The following is a 13,699-nucleotide window of genomic DNA, read 5'->3' as shown; positions in this document are numbered from 1 at the left end:
GCGTTGGACTGGGGTAAACACAGTAAGAAGTTTAACAACACCAGGTTGAAGTCCAACAGGTTATGTGGCTTTTGCTACCAAATAAACCTGTTGGACTTTAACCTGGTGTTGTTAAACTTCTTACTGGAATAAAAAGGTCAAGGTTGTTAATGAAAAACTTCAACAATAATTCATATTTTAAACTTGTAATTGAGCCAGGGAGTCTGGAAAAGGAGTCTTAAAACACCGTTAGCAACAAAATTATCTGTACTGTAGAATCAAAGACTTGTGTTGAAGGTAAAATAATTTGTTTGCATGTCGGTTTGAATCATCCTAAACATGCCAGCTTGCCATAGAGATAGCAATTCAGGGTGGCAGGGTGGCACGGTGGTTAGCACTGCTGCCTCACAGCACAAGGGACCCAAGTTCGATTCCTGACTTGGGTCACTGTATGTGTGGAGTTTGCACGTTCTCCCCGTGTCTGCGTGGGTTTCCTCCAGGTGCTCTGGTTTCCTCCGACAGTCCAAAGATATGCAAGTTAGGTTGATTGCTAAATCGTCCCTTAGTATTAGGGGGACTAGCAGGGTAAATAGATGGAGTTAAGGGATAGGGCCTGGGTGGAATTGTGGTCGGTGCAGACTCAATGGGCTGAATGGCCTCCCTCTGTACAGCAGGAGCCTGTGAATCTATAATCCACATTTAAACTTGTAATTGAGCCAGGGAGTCTGGAGGAGTCTTAAAACACCATTAGCAACACAAATTATTCATCCTGTAGAATCAAAGACTTGTGTTGAAGGTAAAATAATTCATTTGCATGTCTGTTTGAATCATCCTAAAGCATGTCTTCTTGCCACAGAGATAGTGATTCAGGATGGGGCCTTAGATAGAAAGCTCTTCTGTTTTAAGTTGTGTGTTTTTGCTGACAGAAGCAGGTAGTTCAGTTTGGGTTTTCTGTCAAGGGACGAGCAGCTGGAAGATTTGCTCTAACTTGCAGCTAAAGGTAAAAATCTACAGTGGTCCTCATGGAGCCTAACGGCAGAAAGTAATCAGCTTGGAAAGGGCCGTACTGAACCTGTGTAAGCAGACTGGGGGAAAAAAAAGCAGCTTATGTTTGTCCAAAGCCAGGACAAGGAGCTGAAGAATCCCCAGTCATGAGGTCTATGAAGAAAATTGGAGTATCACTTAGCCAATTACTTAAAGGAAGGATGAGCTTGTAATTTGTACCTCAAGAAATAGTTGGAATACTGAAGACAATTGAATTAAATTCCAGAGGCTTGTGGTATAACTTTTAGTTCGGTCCAATGAAAAGTAAATGAACCTTCAAGATGTATTATGTTGCGGGAACTCTTGGGGAAGGAAGTAAAACATAAAGTTTATTGCATAAGCCATTATAAACTATGGAATTAAGCTAGTGGTGCTTGTTTGTTTAATTTCTCTTCATACATAAAATAATGCTTATTTTTGTTAAAAACATGGAATCTCGTGGCGGAGTTCCTGATTAAGTGCTTGGTGTTCAGATTTCTTCTTTAAAAGCTAATGATCCCGAACAGGATCATAACAGTGCCATTCATCAACTTACACTGAATGAACAAACCAGCTGAGTCTCTTCAGGAACCCAATACAATACAACACGGTGGCACAGTGGTTAGCACTGCTGCCTCACAGCGCCAGGGACCCGGGTTCAATTTCCGACTTGGGTCGCTGTCTGTGCGGAGTTTGCACGTTCTCGTGTCTGCGTGGGTTGCCTCCGGATGCTCCGGTTTCCTCCTACACTCTGAAGATGTGCAGATTAGGTGGATTAGTCGTGCCAAATCGTTCCTTAGTGTCCCAATTTGTGTCAATTTGATGGATTAGCCATGGTAAATGAGTGGAGTTATGGGGATAGGGTGGGAGAGAGGGGGCGGGTAAGATATTTTGTCAGAAAATCGGTACAGATTCAATGGGCTGAATGGCCTCTTCTGCACTGTAGGCATTCTATGATATGAAGTCTAGGAAGAATCTATACATAAACCTAGCTAGGCCTAATTATTACTCAACCCCTCCCCCCAGCCCTGCCCCCCCTCCACATAAATTGCAGGTGCAGTGGGCATTTGATAGCTTGTGACCAATTGAGAAGGAGGTTAAAATGTCGCTAAAACATCAATCTTTTTGTTTATTCATTCGTGGGACGTGGGCGTCGCTGGCTGGCCATTTATTGCCCATCCCTAATTGCCTGAGGGCAGTTGAGAGTCAACCACATCGCTGTGGCTCTGGAGTCACATGTAGGCCAGACCAGGTAAGGGTGGCAGATTTCCTTCCCTAAAGAACATTAGTGAACCAGATGGGTTTTTCCGACAATCGACAATGGTTTCATGGTAAGCAGTAGATGCTTAATTCCAGATATTTTTTATTGAATTTAAATTCCATCACGTGCCATGGTGGGATTTGAACCCGGGTCCCCAGAACACTAGAACAGAAAACCTTGCATGCCGAAAACATCAATTAAAACAAAACGGGCCAATTCACTGCTACCTCGATAGAAATTCGTACAACTGCAGAAAGTTAGACACAATATCCTTTCTGTGCCAATAGGGATTTCAATCTCCTGATTCAATGGTGCTCAAACTCCAGTTTCAGATCCAATAAGAGTTCTGATATGTTTCCCTGAAACTCTTTAATGATCCAAGTGCTAATGATGATGGTAAGAATCAAAATCGCACTGCCAAAACAGCGAATATAAATACATTGTCAGTTGTAAAAAGTGCAATGTAATTAGGGAAATGGAGAAGCAACATAAACTGCAAAGCAATTATCAGACTTAATTTGTCTCTTTGAGCCATTGGAAATAATTTTTTTCTCATCATATTTGCATAATACGTGAATTAAACCATGTAAAAGGATTCAAATCCCTTATCTAACAGCATCAAAACTCACTCCCACATTCCCATCCCCTGTGAACCAACAACTCCGCAGATTAGAGTGAATATTTCCACATTACGCTGCCAAACATAGCAAGCTGGATGGCTTCTTGCAGCACGACATGCCAACGTTGGAAGCTACAATATGCTTTTAACTTTGTAAGAAGCGCTACAATACAAGAGAAATGAATTGGATGAGTGCGTTTATTCGGACTGGAATGTGACTCATAATCGAACAGAAGGCAGTCCTCAGGAAGAGGTGCCTCCCAAGCCTCTCTGTTAATCTACCGCTCAGAAGGTGCCTAGGAGCAGACATTTCATAGAATCATAGCCTGGTACAACACAGAAAGAGACCATTCAACCCATCTGGACTGCCCTGGCACTTTCGAAGAGCAAACCGGTTAGTTCTACTCTCTTCACACCTTCCTATTTCCCTGCAATTAATTTCTCCTTCAAGTAGGTGTCCACTTGCACATTGAATGCTACCAATGACTCTGTTTCCACCACATTTTTGTAACAAATCCATTATGTATGTTGGGGCATGCCCCTTTAAGAGAACAGGTCAGGTGATCCACTTGCCTAGCCAGTCTTGTGCTGACTGTGCTTGGATAGAGGCATGTTAATAAACTGTTCCAGTTAGTTTGCTACCACTGACCTCATGGCCTTTTATTGGTCTCAGTATCAGGCCTCGAACATAGTAAAATCCTCCTCTCTCTCTCTCCACCTCACCTTCAAGCCCCTTGTGTGGGGCACCACTGGGGAGAAGATTAGTGAGCCGTGACCAGAGGGATTTTCCCCGTTTCAGCTCACTGGGTTCTCTCTGACTACCTCATGGATAAAGAGGGATATTTGCTCCAACGCGCAGGTGTAAGGCATAAAATAGAGAAACAGAGACAGACTCCATTGAGTGAATGTTACTTTCTTGTATAACACTCCCCTTAGTGTGGCTGCAAATACGCAGAGTCATATCAACACAGACAGAGGCCATTCGGTCTATCAAGTCATAGAAATGATAGAAACCCTACAGTGCAATGCATTCGGCCCAGCGAGTCTGCACCGACAACAATCCCACCCAGGCCCTATCCCCATAATCCCACACATTTACCCCACTAATCCCTCTAACCTATGCATCCTGGGACACTAATGGGTAATTTAGCATGGCCAATACACCTAACCCGTGCATCTTTGGACTGTGGGAGGAAACCGGAGCACCCGGAGGAAACCCACGAAGACACGGGGAGAACATGCAAACTCTGGACAGACAGCGACCCAAGCCGGGGATCGAACTCGGGTCCCTGGTGCTATGAGACAGCAGTGCTAACCACTGTGCCGCCCTAAGGTTGTGCCGAGGTTGCGGCGGAAGGGTCGAAGGTGGACCTCCAGAGGGCAGAGCGAGGCCTGGAGCGGGATTTTCCGGCCCTTCCCACCGCCGAGATCATCCAGTCCCGCCAAAAGTCAATGGAGGTTTGGCTGGATGGCCCCCTGCCCCATGTGGTGGCTCCCGCCCGGGGAAGGCCACACAATCTGGGCCCTGCCCTCTGGGTTGTCCACTGCCCTTTCTGCTTTTGGGCACTTTCCAATCTCACACTGGCAAATTCTGCCGCTGATTGTTTGAAATTAGGCTCAGCTCAAATGCTTGTTTAAGTCTGTCAAAAAAAGATTGCTAAATTATGGAACTTAGCTTGTGTTAGCTTTCACCAAACAATATATCCTCCAGACAATGAGGCAGTGTCGACTGGGGTAGATCCATCAGACTTATATAATCAGACTTTTCTCTTTTCCATTTGGCCAGGTATTGACTTCACCTCACAAAACTAAAAATAGCATCCTCGCAAATTGATCTTCATGGGGAAACTGGGTTTCTTCAGGATCTGCTTCCAATGTGTTGCAGCTTCCCCCATGCTGGCTGGAAGGTGTCAAATTCCTGCCACACTGACAGGAAAATAACTCTCAACATTCCCAACAATATTACAATGGAACAACCAGCTGCACGATGCAGAACCGCAGCCCTGCTGGAGTATGTGACACAGCAGCTCTGCTGGGGACTGTAATGCAACAGCTCCCCTGGGGACTGTAACGCAGCAGCTCTGCTGGGGACTGCAACACAGCAGCCCCGCTGGAGTGTGTAACAGAGCAGCCCCGTTGGAGTATGTAACACAGCAGCCCCGTTAGAATATGTAACACAGCAGCCCCGTTAGAATGTGTAACACAGCAGCCCCGTTGGAGTATATAACACAGCAGCCTTGCTGGAATATGTAACACAGCAGCCCTACTGGAGTGTGTAACACAACAGCCTTGCTGGAGTGTGTAACACAGCAGCCCCGTTGGAGTATATAACACAGCAGCCTTGCTGGAATATGTAACACAGCAGCCCTACTGGAGTGTGTAACACAACAGCCTTGCTGGAGTGTGTAACACAGCAGCCCCGTTGGAGTGTGTAACACAGCAGCCCTGTTGGAGTACATAACACAGCAGCCCTGCTGGAATATGTAACACAGCAGCCCTGCTGGAGTGTGTAACACAACAGCCCTGCTGGAGTTTGTAACACAGTAGCCCGGCTGGATTGTGTAACACAGCAGCCCTGCTGGAGTGTGTAACACAGCCACCTTGCCGGAGTGTGTAACGCAGCAGTCCTGCTGGAGTGTGTAACACAGCAGCCCTACTGGAGTATATAACACAGCAGCCCTGCTGGAATATGTGACACAGCAGCCCTGCTGGACTGTGTAACACAGTAGTCCTGCTGGACAGTGTAACACAGCGGCGCTGCTGGAGTGTGTAACACAGCAGCCCTGCTGGATTGTGTTACACAGCAGCCCTGCTGGATTGTGTAACACAGCAGCCCTGCTGGATTGTGTAACACAGCAGCCCTGCTGGATTGTGTAACACAGCAGCCCTGCTGGATTGTGTAGCACAGCAGCCCTGCTGGAGTTTGTAACACAGCAGCCCTGCTGGAGTGTGTAACACAGCAGCCCTGCTGGAGTGTGTAACACAGCAGCCCTGCTGGAGTGTGTAACACAGCAGCCCTCCTGGAGTGTGTAACACAGCAGCCCTGCTGGAGTGTGTAACACATCAGCCCTGCTGGAGTGTGTAACACAGCAGCCCTCCTGGAGTGTGTAACACAGCAGCCCTGCTGGACAGTGTAACACAGCAGCCCTGCTGGAGTGTGTAACACAGCAGCCCTGCTGGAGTATGCAACACAGCAGTCCTGCTGCAGTGTGTAGCACAGCAGCCCTGCTGGAGTTTGTAACACAGCAGCCCTGCTGGAGTGTGTAACACAGCAGCCCTGCTGGAGTGTGTAACACAGCAGCCCTGCTGGAGTATGTAACACAGCAGCCCTGCTGGAGTATATAATACAGCAGCCCTGCTGGGGACTGTAACACAGCAACCCTGCTGGATTGTGTAACACAGCAGTCCTGCTGGACAATATAGCACAGCAGCCTTGCTGGAGTATGTAACACAGCAGCCCTGCTGGACTGTGTAACACAGTAGTCCTGCTGGACAGTGTAACACAGCGGCGCTGCTGGAGTGTGTAACACAGCAGCCCTGCTGGATTGTGTAACACAGCAGCCCTGCTGGATTGTGTAACACAGCAGCCCTGCTGGATTGTGTAACACAGCAGCCCTGCTGGATTGTGTAACACAGCAGACTGTATTGAGCCTCTTTGAAATCCTTTAAAAACGGGGCTCCCTGCCTCCCGTCCTGTGATGAGGAACTAGTCCCTGCTGGGCACCTTGTACAACGCTGTAAGATATTCAATTATCAGTCTACTTAACAAACAGTGCAGAGGCAGAGCACAGAAATCCATAAAAGGCAGGAAGTATTTACAGCGGCAACAAGCTTAGTCACGAATACAAAATGAGTTTACCTGCTGTTTGTTTTCTTTCGAGTACGGCAACATTGTGGAGACATGAAACATGATCTCATGGCCTTGGTAGACTGTGTATATGGAATGTATCCCCGTCGTATCATCTGTGAAAAGCAGAGAGCTGTTTTTGTGTAGCACTGTAAATAATGACTAGGATACCCTTACACTAGAATGTCACAAGGTCAGAGCACATTACACGTCTTGCCTGAAGGGGAGCGGTGGAAAATATCTTTATTTGTGCGGCACCTTACTACATGTTTAAATCTGCTGAAGGTATTTCGCAAAACGAATGAGGGTTGACATTCGCCAGGCAATCACAGCAAGCCGATCAGCACATAGTAACCAGCTAGCATGTTAATCTCAGTTAAAGTTTTAAGTTTGTTCATTAGTGTCACAAGTAGGCTTACATTAACACTGCAATGAAGTTACTGTGAAAACCCCCTAGTCACCACACTCCGGCACCTGTTCGGATACACTGAGGGAGGATTTAACACGGCCAATGCACCTAACCAGCACGTCTTTCAGACTGTGGGAGGAAACCCACGCAGACATGGGGAGAACCTGCAGAGTCCGCACAAACAGTGCGGGAATCGAACCCGGGTCCCTGCAGCTGTGGGGCAGCAGTACTAACCACTGTGCCACCGTGTTGCCCCTGTGCCACCGTGCTGCCCCTGTGCCACCGTGCTGCCCCTGTGCCACCGTGCTGCCCCTGTGCCACCGTGTTGCCCCTGTGCCACCGTGTTGCCCCTGTGCCACCGTGTTGCCCCTGTGCCACCGTGTTGCCCCTGTGCCACCGTGTTGCCCCTGTGCCACCGTGTTGCCCCTGTGCCACCGTGCCACTCCACTTCAGCAGTAGAGAGGATTTGGGAAGACACAGCTTCTCACTCTATCAGTCTCGCAATTTATCCTCCTCGATGTTGCCCTCACCAAATAAATATGATCTTGCAAATCGTGAAGAACATCACCGTGTTTGAATCCTCAAAGGGCAGGGAAAGGGCTAATCTCACTCACTGTTCATATCAGAACTGGAACTACTTCAAACTTAGGAAACTCAGATTGAACCCTTTATTCTTAACATTTGGAAACCGGCTGAAAATTGTACCTGTTGATGGGGTTTCGATGGAAAGGGGTAGAAGGAGGTTCTTTTGCAACGTAAACACTGGAGCAAATGATCTGTTTCTCTGCTGCAATGTGATTCAATGGGCAAGTGTGGCAGGAGGTTGTCACTGAGGCTATCTATCTTACTACACAGCTACCTTTTCATCCCATCCATTATCACCACTTTGTATTCTCATCTTTATTTTTCCACTTCTGAAATCACGCTCTCCATCGTGTCTCCAACAACCCCCCAGCACATCCCCGCCACCCCACCCCAAGGCCAGCTGCCTCATTCCTCAGGTCCCCTAACAATCTGTACCTTTGTTCCATCATTCACACACTCTGATCACTTAATGGACACTTTTAGCACCTTCTCAGCCTTTATCACCACCTTTTACATTCCCTTTGTCCAATTACAGCATCCCCCTCCACCCCCCCACCCCCCATAGTATAAATCTTGTCTGATTTCCTTTGTCTTTAGCTCTGATGGAGGCTCATCCAGGTTCTATTCTCTCTCAGTAAGAAGTCTCACAACACCAGGTTAAAGTCCAACAGGTTTATCCACTAGCTTTCGGAGCGCTGCTCCTTCGTCAGGTGGGTGGGAGTTCTGTTCACAAACAGGGCATATAAAGACACAAACTCAATTTACAAAATAATGGTTGGAATGCGAATCTTTACAGGTAATCAAGTCTTAAAGGTACAGACAATGTGAGTGGAGAGAGCGTTAAGCACAGGTTAAAGAGATGTGTATTGTCTCCAGACAGGACAGTTAGTGAGATTTTGTAAATTGAGTTTGTGTCTTTATATGCTCTGTTTGTGAACAGAACTCCCACTTACCTGACGAAGGAGCAGCGCTCCGAAAGCTCATGGCTTTTGCTACCAAATAAACCTGTTGGACTTCAACCTGGTGTTGTGAGACTTCTGACTGTGTTTACCCCAGTCCAACACCGGCATCTCCACATCTATTCTCTCTCCACAGATTACGTCAGACCTGCTGAAATTTTCCAGCATTTTCTGTTTTTGTTTCAGATTCCAGCATCCACATTATTTTGCCTTTATCTAGCTATCTGTGATCCAGCTTCTGCAGACGCGGCACACCAAATGCTGGAAGTGTGCGTGAACAGCTTGTGCCTCGCTGAACTTTATCTGCACCCAGCACTTCCTGCCTCCAATCAGAGCCAAGAGCAGTAGGGGCAGGAGGGGTCATCTGACTACTCGATGGCACCGATGCTTCAGGGTTCCATTGTCGGCCTACACTATACATCATCTTCAGTCAAAAACTACTCCGCAAGGTTTGGCAGAAGCCTGTTTTGGTAAGAGACTGCTAACTGGCAGATTTGTTCCACAACCAAGACTCCCTGTACCCCTGACAGCGCTGCTGTAAGTGGTGTTCAAGCTTTAGCCATTGAGGATTTACACAAATGCTCTACGCTGCGCACAATGACATCATTGTTCCCAGAGATAAACATGCCTCGTACAGTGCCCTTCACTTGGAGACTGATCTAAAGAGAACTCTTTCCTGCAGTCAAAAGATTCTGCCTTGACTCATTTCACAGCCACCAAGTTACAGAATATTGGAGACATGAGTCATCTGAAATCCAAGGGACAGTCAAATCTCATTTGCGTCAGCTTCGTAAGCACAGGCAGTGTCCTCTGCGCAGATCTGATCACTGCCAAAGTTTCTAAGACACAGAATACATACATCAGCCGGCATTCTCCCATCTCATTTGTCCCACCACTGCTGCCAGTGATAATGAAGAATTTGTCACTCAGCCAAGACGCCATTCATTGCAGCGGGACTGGAGAATCCCAGCCACGGGACTGGAGAATCCCAGCTGCATGCGAATCTCAGCCACTTCCGTTTCACTACCCCCGCTATCACTTCAGTACTGCTATTACCATCACACTATACCCACTGCCATTACACTACTTTTACTACCATTACACTATTTCCAGATGCATCATAGAAAGCATCCTTTCCGGTTGTCGCACAGCTTGGTATGGCTCCTGCTCTGACTAAGACTGCAAGAAACTACAAAGGGTCGTGAATGAAGCCCAATCCATCACACAAACCATCCTCCCATCCACTGACTCTGTCTATGCTTCCCGCTGCCTCAGCAAAGCAGCCAGCAGAATCAAGGATCCCACGCACCACATACATACTCTCTTCCACCTTCTTCTGTCGGGAAAAAGATACATACCAACCGATTCAAGAACAGCTTCTTCCCTGCTCCCATCAGACTTTTGAGTGGACCTACCATATATTAAGTTGATCTTTCTCTACACCCTAGCTATGACTGTAACACTACATTCTGCACCCTCTCCTTTCCTTCTCAATGAACGGTGTGCTTTGACTGTATAGCGCGCCGGAAACAATACTTTTCACTGTAAACCATTACAAGGGAGGTCATGCCTAACAAATTTGATTGAATTTTGTGAGCATGTAACCAAGTGGGTAGCGTGGTTGATGTAGTTTACATGGATTTCAGCAAAGCCTTTGACAAAGTCCCACATGGGAGACTTATTAAGAAGGCTAATGCACATGGGATACAGGGTGATCTGACAAGTGGATTCATAATTGCTTAGCGGTAGGAGATAGAGGGTGGTGACAAATAGCTGCTTTAGTGACTGGAGGCCAGTGACCAGTGGCGTACCACTGGGATCTGTGCTGGGCCCCCTATTGTTCGTCATTTATATAAATGACATAGATGACTATGTGGGGGGTAGGATCAATAAGTTTGCTAATGACACAAAGATTGGCCAGGTGGTTAACAGTGAGGTTGAGTGTCTTGGGTTACAGGAAGATATAGACGAGGTGGTCAAATGGGCGGATAAGTGGCAGATGGAATTTAACCCTGAAAAGTGTGAGGTGATGCACTTTGGAAGGAGTAATTTGACAAGGAAGTATACTATGAAAGTTCTCACACTGGGAAGTTCCAAAGAACAAAGGGACCTTGGCGTGTAGATCTCTGAAGGCAGAAAGGCAGGTTGATAGGGTGGTGAAAAAGGCACACGGCACACTCGCCTTTATCAATCGGGGTATAGATTACAAAAGCAGAGGTCATGATGGAGTTGTATAGAACTTTGATGAGGCCACAGCTGGAGTACTGTCTGCATTTCTGAGCGCCGCATTATAGGAAGGACGTGATCGCACTGGAGGGGATGCAGAGAAGATTCACCAGGATGCTGCCTGGGATGGAACATTTAAGTTATAAAGAGAGGTTGGATAGGCTTGGGTTGTTTTCTCTGGAGCAGAGAAGACTGAGGGGTGACCTGATTGAGGTGTTCAAGATTATGAGGGGCATGGACAGGGTGGATAGGGAGCAGCTGTTCCCTTTAGTTGAAGGGTCAGGAGGGGAAGGGGGGACAAAGGGGGCAGGAGGGGCTGGGGGGACAAAGGGGGCAGGAGGGGCTGGGGGGACAAAGAGGGCAGGAGGGACTGGGAGACACAAGATGCCAGGGTCGGAAGAATGGAGAGTTATGGGGTACAGGGTGGGGTTATTGAACTGGAGGGTGTTCCAGAGATAGGGAAGGGCAAGATCACAAAAGCATTGAAACACAGATAGGATTAAAATTGTTGGGGGATTGGGGTCGATCGAGATTGGTGAGGCTTGGGGTCTTTGTGTAACTTAGAATAAGCTCCGAGACTTTGATCAGAAACTTTTCACTGCTTGGAGAGGATTGGAAACCTGACTCGAGAGTTCCAGAAAGTAGATTGTGAGAAAGATGGCTATTGGAGTTGGCGTCAACATCCTTTTAGATCTTGGATAGGAAATGGAGATGGGGGACTGTTAGCAAGGGCAGAGGAGGCAAGGCTGTGTTTTCCTTTTAGGTGGAAGGGAGGTTGGGGGGTGAGTTTTTTTAAAGATGGGGGTCACTTTCTGTGGTGAGAAAACCTTTTAAAACAGAGGTTAAAACAAGGGCCAAGGAAAATGGTTAGGTGATGAGGAGATCCGTAGGAATGGGATTGAGAAAACTGAAAGGGGATAAACTGGAGATAAACTTGTGGATAGCGGGATGGCTGAGAGACTGGGAGAGCAAGAGAAAGACATAGAAACATAGAAACTAGAAGCAGGAGGAGGCCATTTGGCTCTTCGAGCCTGCTCCACCATTCATTTTGATCATGGCTGATCGTCAAATTCAATATCCTGATCACCCCTTCCCCCTATATCCCTTGATCCCTTTAGCCCCAAGAGCTATATCAAGTTTCTTCTTGAAATCAGACAACGTTTTGACCTCAACTACTTTCTGTGGTAGTGAATTCCACACATTCACCACCCTCTGGGTGAAGAAATTTCTCCTCACCTCAATTCTAAAAGGTTTATCCCTTATCCTCAAACTGGTTCTGGACTCCCACCACCATCAGGAACATTCTTTCTGAATCTACCCTGTCTAATTGTGTTAGAATTTTATAAGTTTCTATGAGATCCCCTCTCACTTTTCTAAACTCCAATGAATATAATCCTAACCGATTTAGTCTCTCCTCATATGACAGACCTGCCATCCCAGGGATCAGCCTGGTAAACCTTCGCTGTACTCTCTCTATAGCAAGGACATCCTTCCTCAGATAAGGACACCAAAACTGCACGCAATACTCCAGATGTGGCCTCACCAACGCCCTGTACAATTGCAGCAAAGACAGAGTGAGACCAGGGCACAGAGACGGAGAGAGAGAAATAGAAAGAAAATCAGGTCTTACATTGTTTTGGCCTCAATCACTACAATCCAGTCACATTTTGGGAGTCTGCGGAATATCGTGGAATCACATGAAATTACCACTGGAATATTGGAAGAGTGTGAGGAACAAAAGTGTGTTTATGCATTTATGACAGAGCACATGACCCGACGTGTGTGTGTTCATGTGTGCGTGAGCCTGTGTGTGTATGCATATGTGTGAATATGTGTGCATGCGTACATGAATCTGTGGCAGAGTTTGTGTGTGCACATGTCTGTGAATATGTGGATGTGTGTAAATCTGTGTGCGAGTTTGTGTGTGTATGTGTGCGTGCATGAGTCTGTGTGTGCGTGTTGAATCTGTGTGAGTCTGTGTGTGCGTGTTGAATATGTGCGTGAGTTTGTGTGTGCGTGTGTGAATACGTGCGCATGTGTGTGTGGATTTGAGTCTGTGTGTGTGCATGTGTGTGTGCATGCGTGAATGTGTGTGTTCCTGTGTGTATGAGTCTGTGTGTGTGTGCGTGCATATGTGATTCTGTGTGTTGAGTCAGCGTGTGTGTGTGTGAGTGTGTGTGCCTGTTTATGAGCCTGTATGTGTGTGTGTGTATAAGCGTGTGTATGTATTTGTGGGACAGTCACAGAATAATAATGAAGGATCATACATGTGTTCATGAGAGAGAGGTCTGCAGTGGAGATACTGCAGTCTGCATCAATTAGAGTCAGCTGTTCCCTTGCTCATTATGAATAATGTATGTGATGCTATAAATTGCTAAGCACAAGGGTAATCTTGTTTTAACCCTACACCCTCTGACTGGACACGAAGGGAGGGATCAACCTCATGACGAACATGTTGCGTTGACCTGCCTGAATGAGGTCTGGCTATTGGAAACATTATCAAAGCAGGGCAGGCAGCGGGATAGAGATTATATACACAAATCAGGAGATAGAGTACAAATCGACAGAGGCGACTCTTCTGTATTTCAGAGATACAAAGTTATATTGTCAAAACTCAGTGCAGATCCAGGAAAGAGTGTAAACAGGCGGTAGATGTTTAGCGTATCAAACCTGAAAGGTATCTGATACTTAGAAGGAGGTCCCTGCATTTAATGGACCAGTTCTCTTGGATACAATCTGTTTGGCTGCCCCTTCAGGTGCCCTTCCTTACGTGTTGTTTTGTTTTGAATTT

The 13,699-nt window shown here is 46.8% G+C and overlaps 1 protein-coding gene across 10 annotated transcripts in view; it reads right to left on the bottom strand.

Moving 5' to 3' along the window:
- The window catches only part of garnl3 (GTPase activating Rap/RanGAP domain like 3), a 443,046-nt gene that overhangs the window by 132,509 nt on the left and 296,838 nt on the right, over window positions 1-13,699 (bottom strand). For all 10 annotated transcript variants that reach the window (XM_078226419.1, XM_078226423.1, XM_078226417.1 and 7 more), the window contains one exon: window positions 6,742-6,845. In XM_078226419.1, the coding sequence (XP_078082545.1) occupies window positions 6,742-6,845 (104 nt within the window). The remainder of the gene's footprint in view (window positions 1-6,741; window positions 6,846-13,699) is intronic.

This window comes from Mustelus asterias, chromosome 13, assembly GCF_964213995.1.
Source record: "Mustelus asterias chromosome 13, sMusAst1.hap1.1, whole genome shotgun sequence".
NCBI lineage: Eukaryota > Metazoa > Chordata > Chondrichthyes > Carcharhiniformes > Triakidae > Mustelus > Mustelus asterias.
Note: the sequence above shows the minus strand (reverse complement) of the source record. Positions and strands in the feature narration are given on the sequence as shown.